Source organism: Epargyreus clarus, unplaced genomic scaffold, assembly GCF_041222505.1.
Source record: "Epargyreus clarus isolate Ecla_fem2 unplaced genomic scaffold, WU_Ecla_fem_2.2 ptg000033l, whole genome shotgun sequence".
NCBI classification, from domain to species: Eukaryota; Metazoa; Arthropoda; class Insecta; order Lepidoptera; family Hesperiidae; genus Epargyreus; species Epargyreus clarus.
The window spans coordinates 4,440,299-4,465,843 of NW_027332238.1; the positions used below are offsets into that span (position 1 = coordinate 4,440,299).

Genomic DNA, 25,545 nt, shown 5'->3' on the forward strand with positions numbered 1-25,545 from the left:
CAAAATTGAGCCCCCGTAGGTATAACCATTGCACATACCTAGTTGACCCCCCCTGATACTGAGTTACTGACTGAAACTGTTAACTGACTGTAGTCTGTCGAGAGTGTCGAGTCGAGTGAACTCGAGTGTGATGCAGTGGAATCGATCTGAGGAATAATCGATTGTTTTAATCGATTTCCAGTAATGGATTCAGTTAATCGATATTTTAGAAAATCAAGATTATAATATAATCGAGTTGTACTCAGTACAGGGGCCCTGGCAACGTTTTGTAATGTACTTGTGAATCAATAAATTATTTTTTCATTTTTCATTTCATTTTCATATATTTACCTTTACCATAACCACGACAAAATTATTTACAGTAGGGAATATGCTCATTTTTGTTTTATTATTTTGAATCACTTATCGTTTTATCATAGTAAAAAATATAAACAAATTTTGCGCTTTAAAAAAAATATTTACGAGGCGTAGTCCTTCATTTTAAATTATTTTAATGCTATAACATTGTAAAAACAGCTTTAATAATTTAAAACGTACAATAGATGGTTTTTATAATGACCTTTTTGTTTTCTACCATTTAATTTGTATTGAAAATCCGAACTTAAAATCAAATAAAAAAATGATCGATTCTTTAGGCCCAGATTTTTATAGCGTACCGATTTATCAGACTTCGATTCCAATCAATCGTTTTCGGAAAGAATCCCATCCTTACAACGCAACTAGTGTTGCCAACCTTCCCAACTAAAAAGCAGTAAATAGTAGTATTTATGTAATAATCACATTGTGTGACAAACAAAGATGGTTACTTAAAATAAGTAATCAAAAGAAGTAGTGTTACTGGCTGGTACTGCACTGGCAAATAGTGGAATGGCATTTGTTATCCGTGCACTGCTCATATCATAAGAGCAGACTAAGATACACTTGGTTGTACGACCACGCTTCCTTGAATAAAACATCGATTATAGTCTGACAAGTAAAGTAAAATTGGTTGTGCAACCATTTATTTTAACAAAATTTGTAAGCGGATGTGGTTCTCGAGCGTGCAATTCGCGGACCCTGCGGTACGTAATAATTGGGTACTTGACAGTTATAGCAATAAAATATGAAATATGTTGGATATGATAGCTTATAAGTAAACATAAATTATGCAGTATTTCGTTTATTTTTTAATACGTTCTAAGTATTTTAATTTTTAAAAAGAATTTTTCGATTTTTTATCTGTGGATTTTAAATCCCAAAACGGCGACAGTGCTGCCTCAAATGTCATGTGACGTCACTACATCGAAACCAAACAAGACAAATAATAATTAAATCGTTTGCTGTTAGAGTTGGTTGAATTTATGTTGTGAACCGAAATGAAGCCATACTATATTAAAGCTGATAGCGTGAACCTGCTTAAAGAAGATCCATATATGCAGTGCAATAAATCAAAATATAACCTATGGAAACCTATGGAAATATATAGGATGATAACCTATGGAAATATCAAATAAACAACGTAAGTAAAACATTCTTTATATTTACATTTAATCATATCGGACAATTAAAACATTTCTTAACTGACTTCAGACAGAAGAAAGGTTGTCTTCAAGTGATTATTAAGATTTTTTTAAATATATATATTCTTATGTGAACTGTTTTAAGGTTATTAATTGGTTATATTTATATTTACAGATCTTCCCGACAATCGTATAGTGACGACGTTATAGAGTATGTGCAGTTTAAGAGGAAGGCAAGTTTGTGTTTCATGAAAAGTAAAAGTTGTCCTGAACACAAGGTACATCAATGAAAATGAAAATGTGATGACTGTCCTGCCTAGAAGAAGTGACGAGCCAAAAGTTTCGAAAGTGGGCACCAGTCTGAAATACATAAAGTAAAGTACACGGGAAATAGTACTTCTTTACTTGCGTAACCTACCCAACAAGATGAAGGAAGAAAAGTGACCATACAGTTCCTATTATTGCATTGCAATTTAATTCTGAAAATGACAGTGATAAAAATATATATCCATTTGTTACGGAAAATAATTTTAGTAATGAAGAAAAGCAGACACGCAAGCAGCACAAAAATTTAGCTTAGGTGATCTGTAGTAATTATTGTAACTGTAACATATGATAAATATATACAAAAGTTCTACTGTGTGTACTCACTAATAGAACCATATAAACCAAATAAACAAAGAAATCGGTTAATAAAATACTAATATTAGCAAATCATGTATTTTTAATTATACAGTCCTGTAACTTAATCAGTGCACATGCACCATCAATCATGAAATATTTTACATGTCATGAAATATTTTAATTGTGTCCTATTAATTACAGAATGGGCCCTTAAAATAGAATTCTCATAGACGTCTTATAATTCTATTCTTATCATAGACATCTATATAATATATTAAATATATGAATACTTCCACTTGCTGTTTTGTTTTGATTACGTCCCGTTCCAATGATTTGGAATTGACGAATCACTCGAGAGGTACTAAATTTATTCCTTTTTTTCAATAATACTTCTCTTACATAGATACATAGATTAGTATTTGTTAGGATATTTAGCGATCGTACTTGTACACATCGTCACTGCACACGTCTTATAACTTGTCATTTATTTAAATTTTAGTTATAATAGCTAAATAACTCTCAATTTTCTTCTAAGCGTTGTTTGTTTACAGTGTAATGACGTTCCGCCACAAAATGACACTTGACCGCCTGATTTAACGCGACGTTCCGTTCACCGTAAAGAAAGTTCGATTTTTATTAATGAATAGCCCTTTTTTTGAAAAAGTGATCAATGAAAGGCATATATAATACGTATACTAATTCATTAAAACACTTTCCCAAAAAGTGTCAAGTAGCCAATTGAATAGATTGATTGATTAACAGATAATTAAACTTACGCAAAATATGCCACGACTTTCTTTCATTTGCCAAAGAAACAGATCAATTACGAACAAATACATAATTAATACCTATGAACAAATAGGGTCGTACGACTAAGATAGTTTGGCATTCGTTTGCCGCTCATATTAAAAGACCGGACTAAGACATAATTGGTCGGACGACCAAGCAAACTTGTATTAAATATCGATTACGGTCTGACAACTAAAATAAACTTGGTTGTTCAACCATTTATTTCAACAAAATCTGTATACAAAAGCATTGCTTTCATTGTGACACGACAAAAATAACTTTGGTTGTACAACCATAAATTTGACAAAGGCAAAAAAAGCACGTAAATAGTTTTTTCTTTTTTTTTATTGTTTTAATTCTGTCAAAACGCGCGCCGTTTTCCCTTCATGTGTATGTACTTGACGTGCGACACCATGCCGTGCTTCTGCGTGAACCTGGCGTCGCAGTGCGCGCAGCCGTACGGCCGCTCGCCCGAGTGCGTACGGATGTGGTTCACGAGGGTGCGGTTCGCCTGCGGATAGATTAGATAGACCGTTATTAATAATCAATCTATGCAAAGCTTCGCCAATCTGCTTTGGTGGTAGAACCCTTTGTGGTTCGACTCCGGCGGCACTACCGCCACACCTATTTCTGTTATTACAGCAGTGTAGCGCTGCTGTGTTGCGGTTTGAAAGATGTGGTAAAGGAGACATACTTTTCCGAGGTGTACCACCTTAGTACTCAGGGGTAGCAGCGCATCTGTGGCTGACTTAATTTTACTAATCTATGCTTCAGGTAGGAATATCCAATCCTTTCTGGGGTTGATTACAGATGTTTATGGGCGGCAGTAGCCACTTACCATAATATAGGAGTATCAGACGAGCATACAGTCCACCTGATGGTAAGTGGCTACTGCCGCCCATGGACATATGTAATCAACCCCAGATAGGATTAGATATTCCTACCTGAGGTCGGCCACTGATGCGCCTGAGGACTGAGCTGGAACGCCTCGGAAAAGTCCGTCCCTTACCACACCCTTCAAACAAGAACACAGCAGCGCCTAACACTGCTGTTATTAGGTAGAAATAGGTGTGGCAGTGGTGCCGCCGGAGTCCAACCACAAAGTGTTCTACCACCTTCAAATTCTAGTGTAATCCATTATAAGCAACAAATTGTATTCTTCTATTATCGATAAGTGTAACGCTGTTGGATTGCCGAATAAATTAATATATGAATAAATGAATGAATAAATAAATAAATAAATAAAACATAATGGTACTCACTGAAAACCCTCTCCCACAAATGTTGCATAGTTTATTCTTAAGTTTAGTTTTCCCTTCGTGTTGGTATTTCCTGTGCTCCACATACCTCGTGCGATTCAGGAAGTGCTGTAAAACAATTTAATATTACTTAAGTAATAACATTATTATAATATTAACATTAGTTAATTTTATGTTGTGATCATAGATAAGTATAGATATCTCAATGCCTTGTAATTGAAGGAAGCCATTAAATGACTTAAAGGGCCGACAAATATGTCAGCCGTTTAATGGCTGTCATGGTGTAATTTACGCGGAACAATGCCGACATGTGCAGTTAAGTGTGCAAAAACACGAAATCGAAGAAAAAGTCCGGAGAAATATCGTTTCATTGGTAAATATTTTTCAAACACGAAAATAATTGACAGTGACAATTTCAATTGTCAAAACTAGTTACATTTTCTTGTTAGGAGTAAGTAATCTTTACTAATCTAAGATTGTGGTCTTAACAAACGGGCTTTTTTAAATGAAATTCTGCCACAGATGCGCCGCTACCCCTGAGGACTAAGCTGGAACGCCTCCGATAAGTTTGTTTCCCTTATCACACTTCAAACTAGAACACAGCAGCGCTTAACACTGCTGTTATAACTTATAATAGAAATAGGTTTTTTTTAATAGTTATACCTAACGATAAGGCAGACGTGCTACCGTGATGGAAAGCAGTCAACGTCACCTATGGACATTTGCAACACCAGAGCAGTCGCCAATGCATCGCCGGCTTTGAAGAAGAGCTCTTTTTGCACTCCTCTTGAAGAGCCCCATGTCAGCGCTCAGGGAATACCTTAGGAGGAAGTTCATTCCACATTGGCACGTACGCGGCATAAATGACCGTGCAAACTGAACCGTGGAGGACCGCCACGAGTCCAGTTGATGTGGATAGAACGTCATCCTTCGGCGAGTGGTGCGATGAAGGAAGGGTGATGTAGGCACCAGATTGAACAGTTCCTCAACCCAAACAGGTATGGCTGTGGTGCCGCCGGAATCGAACCACAGGGTACAGTCCACGCCAATCTTCAAGTCCGCTCTGAATATAGAACCGAGTCGCGTCGTAATAGCAAATTGTAGATATTAGCGGGTCCCCCGGCATCCCCCGCTGCTCTCGACCGCGGATATATAGCTGCGATAGTATGCCCTTACATTACGGAGTACATGCTAACTAAACCTGCGCGCAACAACTTCAGAGCGGACTAGCAGTTTGGCGCGGACTACACCATACTACTTACCCTATCACAATCCGCACAGTAATGCTTCGACTGCTTCATATGTACATGGCGGTAATGGTTCATCATATATGTCTTCCTAGAGTACATATTGTTACATATCGGACAGCTGAATTGCTTCTTGTCTCTGAAAACAATATAAGAAGTATATAAATACACACAATGTTATATATTCCTGTTTAGATTTAGGTATAGCTGGTCAAAGTTTTTGTATGCAAATCATTCATTAACACACACCGAAACACACACATACGCAAACAAATACACAGGCGCGGTCGCGTTCACACTTACACACACACACACACACACACACACAGTAATTAGTTATTACGCTTGTAGGCACACACGTACGCAATCATCCATACACGCACTCACACACAAACTCGCACGTATACACATACGCTTAGCACTAAGTTTTCTTCACTATACATACATTACAAAACGTAATCCCGTCCCACTCACGTACCTTTCGGCGTCCCGCTTACATCTAGTGACGTCACGACACGCAGCTCGCCGCTCGCTACACACCGCACCCAGTGACGTCACTCACCCGCCGGCGTCCCGCTCGGCCGCGTGCGCCGCGCTGCCGGTCACGTGCCGCTTGTACAGCGCCGCACCTAGTGACGTCACGACACGCAGCTCGCCGCTCGCTACACACCGCACCCAGTGACGTCACTCACCCGCCGGCGTCCCGCTCGGCCGCGTGCGCCGCGCTGCCGGTCACGTGCCGCTTGTACAGCGCCGCACCTAGTGACGTCACGACACGCAGCTCGCCGCTCGCTACACACCGCACCCAGTGACGTCACTCACCCGCCGGCGTCCCGCTCGGCCGCGTGCGCCGCGCTGCCGGTCACGTGCCGCTTGTACAGCGCCGCACCTAGTGACGTCACGACACGCAGCTCGCCGCTCGCTACACACCGCACCCAGTGACGTCACTCACCCGCCGGCGTCCCGCTCGGCCGCGTGCGCCGCGCTGCCGGTCACGTGCCGCTTGTACAGCGCCGCACCTAGTGACGTCACGACACGCAGCTCGCCGCTCGCTACACACCGCACCCAGTGACGTCACTCACCCGCCGGCGTCCCGCTCGGCCGCGTGCGCCGCGCTGCCGGTCACGTGCCGCTTGTACAGCGCCGCGTTCGCGAACTGCTTGTCGCACGGCACACAGTACGCCAGCTCGCGACACGTGCTCTTGTGCTTCAGCTCGCAGTGGTTCCGTAGCGAGTTGCGTGACGCGTATTGCTTGTTGCATATCAAACACACGTTCGGCACGAAGTGGTGTCTGTGGAGGTTTTTTGTTATTAATAGTATATAGGGTGAATTTTTCAAATAGGCCTTCAGGACCGAATCCGAAACTATAAGGATTAGCGAAAAGTGTTAGAAGGAGTTACAAGCCGATTTTGATAAAAACTAAAACTGCGTCATTGGTTTTTTAAAATATGTTTTTCCCTAGCCGGAAATAGCATGCTACTTAGTAACATTGAATTAGATAAACTTACTTCATATGTTTCTCAAGGGTATATTTCGTCCGAGACTTCTTCCCGCAGTGGTCACATACGAATGAATGGTTCGTTTTAAAGTGTTTGTAGAAAGCGTTGATATTACTGGAACAATAAAATTTTACTTTAACACACTTTGTTACTGTTTAGTTCTTAGAAAATAATTAATATATTTAGCGCTAAATTTATTTAAAATAAGAAACATAATACTTTTATCCCTCTGTCACAGGGAGAATTAAATTAAAAATATGAATTAAGTTCAATATTTCGTGTGTAAGTTTTCAAGAGATCATACAAAAATCCTGTGTGTGTGTGTGTGTGTGTGTGTGTGCGTGCATGTGAGTGCGTGTGCATTAAATGTGTTTGTGTGTGTACCTTCAATACCTGTGTTAATCCTTTCAATATGTTGTGTTTTCTTAAATCATTTAAATGATGAAGATGACAGTATTAAAAAATCAATCTTTGATATTTTAATACTGTCATCATGCAAATTGTGCGTGGATTTATATATTTGTGCGCGCATGCGTGTGCCAGTGTGCGTGTACGTTAAATCTGTGCTAGTGTGTGTCCTTAAGTGGCTGTAAATATGAGTGCGTAGCAGTGTGTATCTATGCGTATAAGTATATTTACGAGTGTTTGCGAGTGTGCGTGTGTGTGTGAGCGCGCGCGTATGCGTGTTTGTGTGCGTGTGTGTGAATTTTACGAGCGTGGGTGGAAGTTTGCGAGTGTGTATATATGTGTGTTTGCGAGCCGTGCATATATGAGCACACGCTCTCTTATGCGAGCGAGCGGCTGTATCTGTGTGTAAGGTAGTGTGTATTTCATTGTGGTTTTATGTATTTATGCGTGCGTGCGTGTACGTTAAATGTTTGCTTATGTGAGTGTGTGTATTATTTTTTTTTGCGCGCGTGTGTGTGTGTGTGTAGACACGCGTGCGTGTTTGCGTGTGTGAACACACGTGCAAGTTTGTGTGAGTATGTGAACACGCGTTCATGCGTGTTTGTGTGTGTATATGAACGCACATACTTGCGTGGTTGTGTGTCTATGAATTACTCACGGGAAGCAAGCGGCACATGCAATGTGTGTGTCTATGCGAAACATGCGTATGTTCTCGAGCGTGTCTGGCAGTGCTTGCAAATGGGTGTATGTGCGTTTGTGTGTGTATGTATGCTTTCTTGTTCGTGTGAGAGGGCACGTTGTGGTAATGTGCGTGGCTGTACCTAAAAGGGCGCGTGTGTGAGTTGGTGTGTATTTCTGCGTGCCTTTATGTATTTGTGTGTACTGTGTGTGTGTGTGTGTTACTCACGGGAAGCAAGCGGCACAGTGCGCGCACCGCAGCGCCTGTTTGTGCCTCTTCATATGCAACTTGACCACGCGCCGCGACTCGTACCGCCGCCCACACACTAGACACTTGTATACATAGTAGTGTTTGACCACGTGCGCTTCGAGTAAGTCCTTCGACGCGAAATGCATGAGGCATATATCACACTTCCACTTTCCAACTGCCTGTAATCATTAAAATAAAACTTATTTTGTTTTTAATGTGTTAGAAACCTCTGTGGTTCGACTCCGGCGGCACCACCGCCACACCTATTTCTGTTATAACAGCAGTGTAGCGCTGCTATGCTCTGGTTTGAAGTGTGGTAAGGGAGACCTACTTTTCCAAGGCGTTCCAGCTTAGTCCTCAGGGGTAGCATGCATCTATGAGAGGCTTCATGTAGGACTCTAATTCGGTTGATTGAATTGAAAACTTACCCTATGGGGTTCGATGAAGGTGGTAGAAAAATTTTATGGACTTCATTCGAACTTTCAAGAGCATGGTAAGGGAGACATACTTATCCGAGGAGTGCCAACTTAGTCCTCAGGGGTAGCGGCGCATCTATAGCCGACCTCACGTAGGTACCTAATCTTATCTGGGATCAATTACAGATGTCCATGGCATTAGCTTACCATCAGACGGACTGCATGCTTGTTAACTACTTCTATATAAAAAAAAACTCACTTCATTATGGTATTTCTCATCATGTTCCTTTTTATCCTTTAAGTTTAAAAATCCAAAAACACAATCGTGGCACTTGTAAGGTTGTTTTTGATAAAAATCACTCGCTCTTGCGTGATTTCGCCATGTTATTAGTTCACTTGCATCAAATTTGATTTTAATTCTAAATGACTTCAGATCATTCCGTGTGATATCAACCATTTTGTAGTGTCCCTCTAGATCTTCCTTTCTCATTCTGGCTCTTGACATTTTATTTTCTTTAAGCATATTCATTATTTCGCTGGTATCATTATTTAAGATATCATTATTTGGTTGTACACTATTGTTTAAATTATCATTATTTAAATCATCATTATCTGGTTGTACACTATTGTTTAAATTATCATTATTTAAATCATCATTATTTAAATGATTATTATCTGGTTGTACACTATTGTTTAAATTATCATTATTTAAATCATCATTATTAAAATTATCATTATCTGGTTGTCCACTATTGTTTAAATTATCATTATTTGGTTGTACATTATCATCATTGTTCGTTTCGTCCAAAATTATCTCCGAAGCCTCTTCAATAGGATCTATTGTGTCTTCACACATATTTACTTCCCAGAAATCTACAGTGTGCATATCATCAGACATCCACATATATGGCTCAAATTCCCTTTCAATTTTTAGTCCATTAAAATACTTCGTATCATAGCAGTCCAGATTTCCAGGGATAGGTGCGTCCTTAAGAACTTTGTGGACATATGTATCTTCTTTTTTTAGAACTACGTCATTTATTCTAATTGGGCCGTAGTCTACGGATGACAAAGCTTGAGGTACACTTCCCTGAAATAGAAAAATTTGACATAATTTTAAATTACAACTGAAACTTCTCAGATACAAGCCTTTGTGGTTCGAGTCACAGGCACTGCCACACCACTATTTGTTATAACAGCAGTGTTAAGCGCTGCTGTGTTCTGGTTTGAAGGGCATGGTAAGAGAGACATACTTTTCCGTGTTCCAGCTTAGTCCTCAGGGGTAGCGGCGCATGTGTGGCTTACCTTAGATAGGAATATATAGTCCTATGAGGGGTTGATTACAGATGTCCATGGACGGCAGTAATCACTTACCATAAGGTGGACAGCATGCTCGTCTGCTATACCTACATTATAGAAAAAACACTTCCATAACGAGACCACAGACACTGGGTGCTCCCAGTTAAATATTGTATAGAAACATATGATGTTGTCTGACAAAACAAATTGGTTGTTATTATAAATTTTTCAATAATTTAGGAGTAGCAGACGAGTATGCAGTCCACCTAATAAAAAGTGGCTACTGCAATTGACATCTATAATCAACTCCAGATAAGATTAGGTAGGCCACAGATGCGCTACCCCCACCCTGAGGACTAAGCTGGAATGCGTCGAAAAAATATTAACTTTAGCACACCCATTAAACAAGAACACGGCAGCGCTTAACAGAAATTATTATTATATTAGGCAGAAATAGGTGCGGCGGTGGTGCCATCGGAATTGAACAAAAGTTCTACCAACCAGAAATATTAACGAAGTAGAAAAGGCTATAAAAAGCCAAAAGATGGAAAAAGCACCTGGTCCAGACAAAATAACAAACGAAATTACACGTGGAACGGTCAAATAAATAAGTCCAATACTAACAAAGATCTTCAACGCGATTCTACATACCGGAATTATACCACGCCAATGGACAGAATCACATATAATTCTACTATACAAAAAAGGTTCAAAAGACGATATTGGAAATTATAGACCCATATCTCTGATATCAAACATATATAAAGTTTTTGCGAAAGTCATTTTGGAAAGAATATCTAATAAGACTCGACGAACACCAGCCGGAGGAACAGGCAGGAAAAACTTTAGCACAATCAACATACATACGGTAAAACAGCTAATGCAAAAATATGATGAGTACAACAAACCCTTTTACCTGGCATTCATTGACTATTCCAAGGCATTTGACAGTCTCAAACACGAATGCGTATGGCAAAGCCTAAAGTACATAACAAGTACATAACGGTCATCAAAAACATCTATAGCGACAGTAAAGCTAGTATTAGAGTGGAATCACTAGGAGAAGCGTTTCAGATTCAAAGAGGAGTAAGACAAGGAGACCCACTCTCGCCAAAACTATTCTCAGCAGTGTTAGAGCAAATGTTTAGAAAGCTAGAATGGGATCATCTAGGACTAAACATAAACGGGAAAAGACTAAATAATCTAAGATTCACCGATGACCTGGTTATATTGTAAGGGAATCCTAAAATACTGGAAACCATGATACAGACCCTAACAGATAGAAGCAGAGACTTAGGACTAGATATGAATTCGAACAAGACAAAGATGATGACAAATTCAGAAGCTGTAGACATAACCATTGACGGGCAGAAACTTGAATATGAAAAGGAGTATGTGTATTTAGGCCAGATTGTATCGCCCACAGACCAAATGTCTAACGAACCTGTCAAAAGAATTGCCACTGGATGGAAAACATTTTGGGGTTTAAAAGAAATCATGAAGAGCAAAGAAATAGGTATCAAGATAAAGAACAAGACCTTTGACATCTGTATTCTCCCCTGCATAACATATGGCTGCGAAACCTGGGCTTTAAATAGATATCAAAGGAGCAAACTAGCCAGGTGTCAAAGAGCCATGGAGAGGAGCATGCTGGGGCTGAGGCTGAAGGACAGAGTCAAGAATGAGGATATCAGACAAAGAACAGAACTGACAGAACAGACATTCTACTACATATTGAACGTATGAAGTGGCGATGGACATGGCTCCTTTGTGGAATAGAGAAGTGGTCAGATACCCACGGGACGGTCGGGATTTAGGACAAGAGGTCGAAAAACAAGGAGATGGGGGGACGACCTAAAAATGAACCTTAGGTCCCCTCTGGCTAGGAGTAGCTAAGGATGGACAGCAGTGGAAGGAGTTGGAGGAGGCCTATGCAGCAAGGCACACCGAGTTGAGGGACATTCTGTGAAAATAGAGTAACTAACTAATGTATTAAGAAGAAAAAATGTAAAATTCGGAAATAAAGAAATATTATTATTTTCTACCAACAAAATGTCTGTGTAAATGGGGCCTTTATTATAAAGACCAGCTGACCCTTTGCCCACTATCCTGGGAGTTAATTATATTTTTGTGATGCAATTATGTTGTGAGAACTAATAGAGAACATTTTTCATGAATATTATGTTCGTCTATAGCAAACCTTTTAGTCAGCGCACACCGAAACTACTACTAGAAAGATATAAGGAAAGATATATTTACCCTAGCCCATTGCCTGCACAATGTGTTCTGGGACACAAAACACCGCTTCTGAAACTCTTTTACCCTTCTCAGCATCCCTCTGCATTCCCAACATACTTTAACACCATCTTTGATCTGAAAATCATAATACAATTTTATAATTCAGTAATATATTTAAGATATTGATATTGAGATTGAGATATTGATATTGATGTTTGTCCCTTTATTTGGGTCTACCCTGAAAATCAGCACCTTGGTTGAACTACCATTATGTCACAGTGCGGTACCCTCCATATATAGTAACATAATGTTTCTAGTATTATAAGAACTTGTTTTTTTATGTTTATGTTTTCTTTTGATTCTTGTATTCTAGTCATGTGTGTGCTACTATGTATTCTGTGAATAAAATTTTATTATTATTATTATATTCTATAAAAATAATATAAGAAGAGCTTTTTTTTTTGTGTTGTCATTTGTGAACAGTCTGTTGACTATAAACAGATGTGTTGTGAGTCTTTATGGCTTGTAGGGAACTGCTCCTTGGAGCCATCCCTTCCTTTTCGGACTTTTAGTCACACATCATCAAACATATCCCGTCGCTTTTTTAGGCGACGTTCTGCCACTGCAATTGCCAGCTGCCCCGCCAGCCGGTTGGGTTGCCTCTGTAGTCATCTTTTATACTTTTATATTATACTTATTTTATTATATTCAAGTATAATATATTTGGAAAATTATAATCTGTAGTACTTAGTATTGTATAAGGGAAGAGCGGGACCCTCTACTACAGGTACTAACGTACTAAAAAGAGGATACCCAACAATATTGTAAAACAATGTACAGTACATGCAATAAATCATTTTTATTTTTATATATTTATGTATTTATATAAAAAGAGTAATTGTATAAATATGTGGTCGTCAAACCATTACTGTCCCACTGCTGCGCACGGGACTTTTCTAAGAAAGAGAAGGATTAGGCTTTAGTTCACAACGCTGGCCAAGTGAGTATTGGTAGGATTCATTACACCTTTGACAATATTTTTTAAAGATCGCACAGAAAGTTGAGACTCAGCCCCTCAATCAGGAGGCCGAAGTTTCCCCAGGCACACACCGATTTTCAAAGTTATGTGCATATTAGAAATTAATTATCACTTGCTAATGGTGAAGAAAAACATTGCAGAGACTACATAGCTGAATTTGACAATCCGCGTGGCGGAGCGGCCACCATACCGGTCTGACGCGCACAGGGTCCCTAGTTCGATTCCTGGCCACACAGATATCTAAATGATGAATTTAGATTTCTGTTTCTGGGTCTGGGTGTTTGTGTATTTGTTTTTGTGTGTCCATGGCACCCACGACACAGGGAATCCTAGTGTGGGGCTGTGACTGTAGAAAGTGTTTAAGTTTTAAGCGTTTAATTCTTTGAAAGAAAAAAAAGTTATTGTAGGTGTGAAGTTAAAAATTCGCACTTGGCCAGCGCGGTGGACTACGGCCTAAACCTCTCACTCTGAGAAACCCGTGCCCTTTTTTTTTCTTTTTATTCACGAGGGGGAAACCTTCAAAAGGTATCCGATGCCGTGGAAGCGTTATGTGGTGGACACATGGATATGTGGGATTCTTACCGGGCACGATTACGATTCTTACGGCGCCAAAATTTGAATGCGGATCCTTATAGATCTCGACGAGACAAGACGAAAATTAAGAATAAATTTTTTTGATATCTCGCTTAGTTTTCGAGATATCGATATTTAAAAATCGAAAAATAAAAAAAAAATATTCTTTTAATGATGTATTTCGATAGATTTTTGGAAAAGAAAACAAAAACAAAGAATATTTTTTTTCGATATCTTGCTTAGTTTTCAAGATATTAATAAATACATTATTAAAAATGTTGGAATTTTATTAAAAAAATTTTTTGAAGATATATTTTATCCTTTATTATGCTTATCACTATTATTATGATAATAATAATAATAATAAAAAAAAACCTAACCTAACCTAACCTAACCTAAACCTAACCTAACCTAACCTAACCTAACTGAGGCAAGTAGGTCCTAGTTTATGTTATGTTTGTGTTTATGTTTATGTATGTTTCTAACAAATCGTCCCAACCCAAGGAAAAAAAAAAAAAAAAAAAAAAAAAAAAAATGAACTAACTAACTGTTCCACCACTTCCACCCATTATAAAATAAAAAAGAAAATTTAAAAATTTAAAAAAAAGGGGGAAAAAAAAAGTAAGTAGTAAGTAAAATAAGGTTTTCTGTACAGCCGCCAATGCCATCACCGCATGAAACTGGGTATCGGCTCGTGCCATTACCAGGTTAAGTGTGGTGGTGACAGGGAAGGCTCATAGTGGAGCTATCAATATATATAATTATTTTATACCATCGTACTAGTCTCAACGATACCTTTTCGCACATACTACTTCCGTTTCTCTCCGTTTTCTAAATTTTTAAATATAATATTCTCCGTTTTTCAAAAATCAATTTTTGGTTTTTCTCATTTTCCTCCGCCGTTTCTTAACGAATTCTCTTCATTTTTCTTCTACCGTATTCTGCACGTCCTCCCCTATCCGGAGATACCAGTCGCACCCGTTTCCGCCGCGCCGTTCCTCGGCAATTTCACTTTTAAAACACAAAAAATCGAAATTTTCGAATGATTTTTGAGTATCGATATCTCGAAAACTAAGCGAGATATCAAAAAAAATTATTCTTACTTTTCGTCTTGTCTCATCGAAATCTATACGGATCCGCATTCAGATCTTGGCGCCGTAAGAACCGTAATCCCCCCTTCTTACCGCACTAAAACCCCCGGTGGCCGTCCTCGGCGCTGCGTAGAGGACCCGTGCCCAGCAGTGAGAGAGTAATGGGCTATCGAGCTTGTCGACTAAAACAACGGAACTCACCAATACTTTGTCCGCCAGGATTACTTTTAAAGTATCATAATGATCACCCACCGGATGTAACTCTCGAGTCCTATTCAGACATGTGTAACAAAATACGTTAATTTTGATTTGCAAAGAATCCAATGCTGATGCCATATTGTGAATGTGTGACTAATAAAATTCATTTAATATATAAGTAAAAGTAAAATAGTTTGTTTATAACGTAATCTATAACAACAACACTATTGTATTATCAATAAACACTTGTAACAAATCAAAACTATTGGAACATAGGATAAAATACATGTATAGAAATTAGAAATTGTATTGACAATGGCATATTCATTGTCAAAGTTACTAATCTATGGCCAAAGTCAATAAATTTAAAAAAATTAAATGACATTTTCGTTTTAAAAATTGATTGTATTTTTAGGTTCTCTAATAACGTAATTTATTAAAAATTACTCTTAAATCTAAAAAATTATATTTTTTTACCTATATACTCTTGGTTGTTAACAAATAGTGATATTATATTATACAAGGCTGTTTGCTTTAATTACGCTGTACTACATGCAGAGCTTTGCCTTTAAGAAACATAAAAGTAAACAATTATGGCGTTTGAAAATGACATAAACAAAAACAATAATAATCAATAAAAGTTGTAACAGGACGAAAATCAATAAAAATGAGTGCTTTATGTATTAATATTTGCCAAACGTGTTTATCTAAGGATCGTACTCTGTATCCTATGTTTAAATTGCAGACTATTTTAGAGGAATTACATTTTTTCCAGGTTACAACTTTTTTTAACACTGTTTTATATAAATCATGGGAGTAGCAGACGAGCATGCAGTCCACCTGATGGTAAGTAGCTACTGCCGCCCGTGGACATCTATAATCAACCCTAGATTAGATTATTTGAGATCTGCCACAGATGAGCCACTACCCCTGAGGACTAAGCCGAAACGCATCTGTAAAGCAAGTCTCCCTTACTATACTGCTATTTGACAGAAATAGGTGCAGCGGTGGTGCCACTGGGGTCGAACCATAGAGGTTATACCACCTTCAAAACCTTTTTTGTTATCATCTGCGCTCAGTCTGTCGACGCTAAACATATGTGCTGTGAGGTCAAAAAAACGAATTTATTTATTGTTTAATTATATTTTCAGCTAATCAACACAATGGGAGGCATTTGTTGGGAGTGTAAACAACAAGTGAGAAACATATGGAAGTTTAAAAATCAAGTTATACAGGCCCAGAATGTTCTATGCAATAATTTGGAGGTAAATATTATTCTGGCTCAAACTATACTTTTTAGGTAATTGTATCAATAGCCTTTTTAGGTAATTTTATACCTTGAACCATAGATTAGTAACGATTACTCACTCCTAACAAGAAAATGTACCCAGTTTTAAGAATGGAAATAGTTGCGTAAAAAAGTTTTGCTACGTCTCCATGCTAAAATGTCCCTAAAATATTTGAAATAATTATTTATTTATTATCTAAATTACGCAATATTAGTTATTTGTTCGTAAATTTTCTCTAAAAATGTTTTTATTTGTCAAGAATTCAAAAAAATAACTTACTAATAAGCCGTTTGTGGCTTCATTCAATTTCAAGGCGGCGAAGTATCTTTACTAATCTATGCCTTGAACACAAAAAGTTTGTGGAACACTGACCTAAACTACAGGACCACCTTCACACCTATTTCTGCCTAATAAAAACAGCAGAGTTAATTACTGTTATGATCTGGTTTGAAGAATGTAGCAAAGAAGACATATGATGCGTACCAAGGTTAAAACAGGTGCCTCCAGACACAAATTACAGAGTTCTAACTCAGTCATTCACATATTGAAGGGTGTGGTAAGAGAGACATCCTTTCCTAGGCATTCTGCCTTAGTCCTCAGGGGTAGCAGCCATTTAGGCCGATCACATGTAGGAATTAATCATATCTGGGGTTGCTTACAGATGTTCATACGGCAGTAGCTACTTACCATCAGGTGGACTGCATGCTCATTTCCTACATATAAAAAAGTATATAAATAATTATTATAGCTTACAAAACCAAAAACCAGGCTAAATTTGCACAAGGAAAATTGCCAATCCTGGTTCCTGATGATCCTGATGAGGTGAATGGGATAAAATTATTAAAATCGTGTATTGTCATCGGCTCTTTATAATTGTTCAAAATTTTAAATGAATTTGACCATTCAATGTGGGTTGACATCGAGTTCAAAGATTCCGTTACATATATACATACAGGTCAAGCTAAGAAAAGTGTGGTAAAAATACCTGTATGTTCTTTTCAGTCTAAATATATAGGCAGTATGTCACTGAAAACCAAAAATGATTTTGACTACCAATTTTACTATGAACAAGACCCACTGTTACACACAGAAAATGTTACTACAAATAAATTGAATGTAATAAAAGAAGAGGAAATACGTAGAGTCGAAAATAATGAAAATATTCCAAAATTTGAAATTCCAAATTGTGATGATAGTATATCAAGTTGTGCTGAAGATGTTAAAGTTGGTTTTAAAGAAGAAATTGATGGAATAAATTATTGTGATTTTGAAAAAAGTGAACTGAAAAATGACAAGAATGGTGTCTTGGGGAAAGTAAAAAAAAAGGTAAGGTATTTCTTTTAATATACTTTGTCAAAGGGAGATCTCCTGCTGGGCTAGGTGATAATGCCCGAGGAGCGGCCGTGCTCCGACAGTCTCAGTTCGGAACTTGTATATATGCAAGATATAGATATATAGATATATAAGATTAGAAAACTTCGATAGCGTGATTCAGCAGCGCCATCTCTTGTCGAGTAGCGGGAAGTCGCTACAATACTATGTGTGTTTACTTTTAACTTACATTATAAATATGAAGGTGAGTTTGTTGGTTTGCTACACTTTTCCACCTTAACTACATAAACCAATTGTCATGAAATTTTGTGCACATGTTGTCAAGGGTTCAAAAAAACACATACATACATACAAGGTACCATTATCCCGAAAAAAGTATAGTTCACAAGGAAACAAAAAAAAAAGTTTAAACTAAAAACCATGCTAAACTCGCACAAGGAAAGGTTAATCCTGATTCCTCACGATCCTGATGAGGAGAATGGGATAAAATTATTAAGATTGTGTATTGTCATCGGTTCTTGATAATGTTCAATATTTTAAATTAATTGGACCATTCAAAGTGGGTAATAATCGAGTTCAAAGATTCCGTTACATACGTACATACAGGTCAAGGTAATAAAAGTGTGGTTACAACTAATTTAGCCGACCTCTGGCGCGAGTGGAGCCGCGGGTAAAAACTAGTCATATATATTGCTGCTTTTAGATGTGTGAAACCATGTTGTTTTCTGGTTGAATATAATATTATTTCAATAACACAATAACAATTTTCAGAACAGCAGGCCGCCAAAAATCACAAAAGACTCAGAGGAGGACATTTTAGAAGAGAAGTACAAAATAATAGTGTTCACAGAGGAAGAAATGCTTAGAAATAGAGAAGAGAAGAGAAGACAGCCGAATTTTAAGAAGATTCCATTCAAATGTGACCACTGTGTTCTTGGTTTCAAGAATAAAGAGAATTATGATTTGCATGTGAAGAATAAGCATGATGAGGTAGGAGACTTGTTATGTGTTGTGATTCAGCACAGCTAAGCTTCAGCCAGCCAAATCACTAAATGTTGAAGGTGGTAGAATCCTTTGTGGTTCGACTTCGACAGCACCCCCGCTACATAGATTCCTTTCTAATAACAGCAGAGTGAAACGCTCCTGTTCTGGTTTAAGAGTATGGTAAGGGAGACATACTTATCCGAGGTATTCCAGCTTAGTTCTCAGGGGTAGCGGCGCATTTGCGGTTGATTTCAGGTAGGAGTCTAATCTTATCTGGGGTTGTTTACAGATGTCCGTGTGTGGCAGTAGCCAATTACTGTTAGATGTTACTGTTAGATGGACTATATGTTCGTCTGCTAGTCCTATAATATAATAAAGTCAAATTTCGATCGTTAGTAGGCAAACGTGAGATAGATTGAGTATTAATAAAGGGCGTAAGCGAGTTGCCTGTGCAATCCATGTGTTACTACCTATTAATATTTGTTCCAGTCGATAGGCCCGCACGCTTGCCCGGTGTGCTCCACCCGCTTCGCGTCTCTCCCGGCGTTGCGTCGCCACCTGTGCGCTCACTACCGGCGCTACGCGTGCCGGCTGTGCGCGCACCGCACGCGGCGGCGCGGCGCGGCGCACAGCCACGCGGCCCGCAAGCACGCCGCCGACACGCGCGGGAACATACACTGCGCCCGGTGTGAGCACGTCGCTAGGTGAGTGGTGACTGTCCCGCCCCCCATTTTCACCCCCCACATTTTAGCTCCCCCCCCCCACATTCTTACATCCACCCACATTTTCTCCCCCCATTTTACCCCTCCCCCACATCCTTACACCCTGCATTATTCGCCCCTCATACATTCTTCCATCCCCTCATTCTTCAACCCCCCGCCATTTTTCATCCACACATTTTCCCTCTTCCCTTCTTTCCCCCCATTTTCCTTCCACAACACCCTCACATCCTGCATATCCCTCCATTATCCCTCCCTGTATTTCTTTCCCCCACTCACCATCCCACACTTTCAATACACCCAGTATATCAACACACTCGGTCTAGCTATAAGCTCGTGTGTGTATGTGCCTCCGTGTGTGTGTGCGTGTGTGCTCCACCCGTTTCGCGTTTCTCCCGGCGATTTGTCGCCACTTAGTCGCTCACTACCGGCGCTACGCGTGCCGGCTGTGCGCGCACCGCACGCGGCGGCGCGGCGCGGCGCACAGCCACGCGGCCCGCAAGCACGCCGCCGACACGCGCGGGAACATACACTGCGCGCGGTGCGACCACGTCGCTAGGTGAGTGTCCCCCCCACATTTTTCACATTTCCCCACTTATACTTCCCCCCCACTCATAATACCCCCCACTTTTTACCCCCTACATTATTTCATCCCTAAATTCTTCCACCCCCCTCATTCTTCTACCCTCCCCCTTCACTTTTTCACCCCAACATTTTTTCATCCCCTTCACTTGTCCTCTCGTTCATCCTCTCCCTCACCCTCCCTTCATGCATATTCCTATACCATTCCTCTATTATCCCTCCCCGTATTTCTTTCCCCCACTATCCTTCTTTCCATTGAACCTGTACTATCCCTTAAACACTCGGTCTCGCTATATGCGCGTGTGTATGTATATGCTTCCGCGTATGTGTGTATATTAGTATGTATGCGTATGTGTGTGCTCCACACACATTTTTTTCTCCACAATATTCCTTCCCCAACATCCGACATCCATTCATATTATTACGCCTGCCACATTCATTCTCCGCTTTTCTACCTCATCCCTATCCCTCCCTCATTCCTCCCTTTTTCCTCCCTATATTCCTCTTCCCTATAATACCCTTCCTTCATTCTTCCTTATTTTTTTCTTACACACTCGGTTTTCCTAAATGCGTGTGTGTAGGTGTGGGCGTGTGTCTATATTATATGTGTGTGCTCCACCCGATTTGTCGCTTAGTTAGTCTTTCTCTGTCTCCTTCATTTCCCCTCCCCCTTTCATTAGTAGGTTTCCCTATGTACACATGTATTGGTGTTCGTGTGTGAGTGAATGTATATGCGTGCTCCACTTGCTTTGTCACGAGATAACTTGCATTTTCCCACATTTTAAATTATTATTTTCTTGTTCCAGGACTCCAGAAGAATTGTCGGAACACATGCGGACACAACACATTTTGTATTGCAACGAATGCGGCGAAAAGTTTAAAGGGAAAGACACGCTGCGTAAACATGAAACGTATGTATTTAGTAGAAAAGTATCTGATAGTGATGAATATACAGTCCACCTCATACTAGGTACCTTCTACTAAGTACTACAGCCCATGGACATCTGTAGTCAAACCTAGATAAGATTAGATTCCTGTAGTAGCCAAAGATGTGTTGCTACCCCCTGAGGACTAAGTTTTAACGCTTCTGATAAGTAAGTCTCCTTTATTCACTTCCTTTAGTCACACCCTTCAGTGGAGGTGATACCTCCGGAGTCGAACCATAAAAGAGTATAACCCTTTGTGAATCCTTCAGTCTTTTTAGTTTACCTTAAAGGAATCTTTACTTAACCATAAAGTTAGAGAGATGAAGTATCGCTGTCATGGGGAATTGGGGCAAAAATTCAAGACCTAAACTTTTATTTAGGTAGTAGTACTAGTCTATAACTACCTAATATTTTCAGCCGCATCCACAAATCGAAGAGGGATTTCATATGCGACATATGCAAGAAGACATTCAAGACGAAGTCCCGCCTAGAATCACACATGTCGTCGCACGCGGCGTCGCTCGCGCGGCAGCTGGCGTACTGCGGCGAGTGCGGCGTGCAGTACAAGAACATACACGTGTACAGGCACCATTTGAGGAACAGCAAGAACCACGCGGAGAGAGTGTGAGTGATTAGAGATGAAAAATTGTTCGTGTCCTACTTGTTTTCAGGTTTAAAAAGAGAGATGTCTCCCTGTAGGTAAAAAAGGCATATTTTCCACTCTTGATATTTCCGGGTTATAAAGACGATTTTCCCCTCTTCATATTTCTAGATGAAAATGTGAATATTTCCTCTTGATATTTCTAGGTTGAAAATGTTTTGTTTCCCGCCACATATTTCCAAGGTGAGAAAAAAGTTTCCCCGCTAGCTATTTTTAAAGTAAAACAGTAATTTTCTTCATCGATATTTTCGGGATAAAATGTTTTCCCTCTCGGTGTTTGTCTGAAATAGTAGTTTCACCATCGGTTTTATTAGGTTAAAAAAAATTTATCCCGCATGACTTTCTCAGGGTACAAAATAGCCCCCCTAACTATTTCTGGGGTACAAAGCACTCTCTACACATCACTCAATCAGCAAGAACCACGCGGAGAGGGTGTGAGTGATGAGAGATCTTCACATTTCTAGGTGAAAAAAAATATAATAATAACAAGAAATTTCCCCCATCGATTTTTGAGGTTAAAAAGGTAACATGATTCCCTCTTCATAGTTCTAGATGAAAAGGATAATTTTCCACTTCTTATATTTCCAAGTTAGGAAGGTAATGTTTCCCTCCTTATATTTACAGTGTAAAAATTGCGTACCGCTGCATATTTTCAGGGTAAGAAAGAAGTTTCACCGCTAGATATTTTTTTCATCAATATTATCGGATTAAAAACTGTTTTCCCGTTCCATGTTTTTCTGAACAAGTGGTTTCTTCACCTTAGGTTTTGTTAGATAAAAACCCCGCTTGATGCTCTCAGCGTACAAAATAGTCCCTGTAACTATTTTTGTGGTACATAATATTGTCCACACATCACTAAGTCAGCTACACTGTAAGTAAATTCTGTAAGTAAATGAGTGCACATGATGAAAAGTGGATCCTATTTTACATGTTTTCAGGTTTAAAAAGGACATTTCTCCCCTTGAGTTTTCTAGGTGAAATTGGTATTCTTCCCCTCTTCATATTTCCAGGTTAAAAAGTTTATTTTCCACTTCACATTTTCAGGATAAAAGGATAGATTTCCCCCATTATAATTTCAGGTTAAACAGGTAATTTTTAAAATTTACCAATTCCCAGGGCAATAGCATGGTAAAAAAGATGTTTCCCTTTTAGATATTTTCAGAATAAAAAGCGAGTATCCCTGGCAGGTGTTTTCAAGGTAAGATAAAAAATGTGTTATTCTTAAATTGTTGAGGTAAAAGTAATTTTCCCTTTTAATATACAAAACAATATATCTGGGTTCAATATGTACAAAAGCAAAAATAAATAAATTGCCCTCTTAGTAATTTAAAAATAGCCTTATAGCATTAGCTACCAGTCAGTGACAGACAGACAAAATATTAAATCATTGATTGATTTTTACGGTGTAAAATTTTACATTTAGTAAAAAGAAATTTTGCAATTAAAAAAAAACAGACACTTAAGCTTATTTATATAGATTTATTGAAATAAATAAATGAATAATAATTAATACTTTGTCCACAGGCATAAGTGTCCGGATTGCAACAAGATGTTTGCTTCAAAAGTATATTTTCGGAAGCATTGCAACTTTTTTCATCTCAAGAAATCACCGTTCAAATGCGAGATTTGTGATAAGGTGAGGACAATAGTGGTGCCCATATCGCCCTAACATAGCTCCGGTTTCGATCCCTGTCCAAGCCATTTACTTTTAGGGTTCCATACCCAAAAGGTTCCGTACCCATACGATACTAAAACGGAACCCCATTACTAAGCCTCCTTCTCAAACTCAAACTCAAAAAATATCTTCAAAGTGATTGGGGGTTGCCATATAAGAAACAGCAGTGATAGCCTAGTGGTTAAGAAACTCGGCCTCTCGATCGAGGGGTCCAAGATTCAAATCCCAGGCACGCACCCCTGGTTTTTTTTTTAATTATGTGCGTATTAGAAATTAATTATCACTTGCTAAACGGTGAATGAAAACATAGTGAGGAAAAATAAAAAAATAATCTCAAAGGTATGTGAATTCGCAACCAATTCGCACTTGGGCAGCGCGGTGGACTATGGCCTAATCCTTCTCATTCTGAGAGGAGACCCGTGCCCAGCAGTGATGGGTTGATGATGATTATTTTGGTTCATTTACATTTTCTGTTACAGCTTTTTATATCGGATTGGCTTCTGAAAAATCATATAGAGACTCACCATAGTGCCAACAGGAAGAGAAATCATACGTGTACTGAATGCGGGAAGAAATTCTACGTAAGTATTCCTTTATAATATAGGAGTAGCAGACGAGCATGCAGTCCACCTGATGGTAAGCTACTGCCGCCTATGGACATCTGTAATCAACCCCAGCTAGGGATAGATTCCTACCTGACGTCGGCCACAGATGCGCCGCTACCCCTGAGGACTAAGCTGGAACGACAGAACACAGCAACGCTTAACACTGCTGGTATAACAGAAAAGGTGTGGCTGTGGTGACGTCAGGGTAGAGTAAAAGATTCTACCACCTTTTGGATGTCTTCTCAATAACTTTTATTTTTCAGACACAGTCAACTCTCAGAGCGCACTATCTCACTCACTCCTCAGAGCGTACTTATATGTGTGAGCAGTGCGGCGATACTTTTAAACAACGGGCAGCGTTACACACACATACACGGGCCTTACACGCACAAACGCAGTGACTTCATATATGGAAAATTCGTTTAAATATAACGATGACAATAAAAATATTTATTTTTAATTAAGGCGTTTTATTTTTAGCGTATCTTTATTTATAGACCTGTATGAGAAAGGTTTAAGTCTTAGTTCTGCCACACTGCTTTGTGGTAACTCCAAACCGAAATTTAAAAATCACGGAACAAAAAAATCTAATAATTGTTCCGTGCCATAGATAAGTATAGATATCTCACCGCCTTGTAATTGCAGGAAGCCATTAAATTGTGTAAACAGCTGACAAATGTGTCAGCCATTTAATGGCTGTCATGGTGTAATGTACACGGAACAATGCCGACATGTGCAGTTAAATGGTGCAAAAACACGAAATCGAAGAAAAAGTGCAGAGAAATATCGTTTCATTCGTAAATGACCTAAAAACTACATTTTTTAAATATTTTTCAAACACGGAAAATATATGACTGACAATTTCAATTGTCAAAACTGGTAATTTTTTTTGCTAGGAGTGAGTAATCTTTACTAATCTCATAGATTAGTAAAGATACTTCGCCGCCTTGAAATTGAATGAAGCCACAAATGGCTTATTATCGTAAGTTCTTTTTTTGAATTCTTGACAAATAAACACATTTTTAGAGAAAATTTACGAATAAATAACTAATACTGCGTAATTTACATGAATTTACATAATAAAAAATAAATATTTCAAATATTTTAGGGATATTTTAGCACGGAGACGTGGCAAAACTTTTTTACGCAAGTATTTCAATTCTCAAAACTGGGCACATTTTCTAGTTAGGAGTGAGTAATCTTTACTAATCTATGACTAATCTATGTTCCGTGCTTAAAACCAAGTTCCATTTATATAGGAACAACACCATCTATTAATATGAAGCGGACATTATACGTTATTTCTGTATATTATATTATTAACTCTACAAATAAAATTGAATAGCGCACAAATAATATTTTTAAACATGTGTACAATATTTTTATGATAATACACAAAATGGTTAAAAATATATTCCTCTAATATCACTTATTACAAAAATCCGTTGAAGTAGTGCTACAGCGCCATCTAACGGCGAGTTACAACAACGTCCATAGCTTAAAAACTAATGATTTTTTATAAGAAAATAGTCAGATGTGCCTACTTGCATGATTATTATAAAAATTAAAATATTATTAAATAAATAAATTACCTACCAAAGATCGTCTTTTAACAATTTTCCTATGTTCTTTATTAATATTGAATCTATCCACCGTATGCCTAC

At 38.7% G+C, this 25,545-nt stretch overlaps 2 protein-coding genes across 2 annotated transcripts; one reads left to right on the plus strand and one right to left on the minus strand.

Annotated features, from left to right (window-relative positions):
* Positions 1-3,243: 3,243 nt before the first annotated feature.
* Positions 3,244-15,417, minus strand: LOC140755543 (uncharacterized). Its single transcript, XM_073090827.1, has 9 exons — positions 15,112-15,417; positions 12,229-12,342; positions 8,930-9,760; positions 8,234-8,433; positions 6,928-7,032; positions 6,501-6,710; positions 5,434-5,557; positions 4,175-4,279; positions 3,244-3,423 (listed from the first exon to the last, which is right to left on the minus strand). Exons 1-9 carry the CDS (start codon positions 15,244-15,246, stop codon positions 3,274-3,276), a joined length of 1,974 nt encoding a protein of 657 aa, XP_072946928.1. The 5' UTR covers positions 15,247-15,417; the 3' UTR covers positions 3,244-3,273.
* Positions 15,418-15,679: 262 nt separating this feature from the next.
* LOC140755548 (zinc finger Y-chromosomal protein 1) lies at positions 15,680-24,341 on the plus strand. The gene is made up of 10 exons (XM_073090835.1): positions 15,680-15,883; positions 16,260-16,373; positions 17,400-17,723; positions 18,501-18,719; positions 19,203-19,417; positions 20,821-20,925; positions 21,358-21,564; positions 23,126-23,237; positions 23,756-23,857; positions 24,145-24,341. Exons 1-10 carry the CDS (start codon positions 15,776-15,778, stop codon positions 24,280-24,282), a joined length of 1,644 nt encoding a protein of 547 aa, XP_072946936.1. The 5' UTR covers positions 15,680-15,775; the 3' UTR covers positions 24,283-24,341.
* The last annotated feature ends 1,204 nt before the right edge of the window (positions 24,342-25,545 follow it).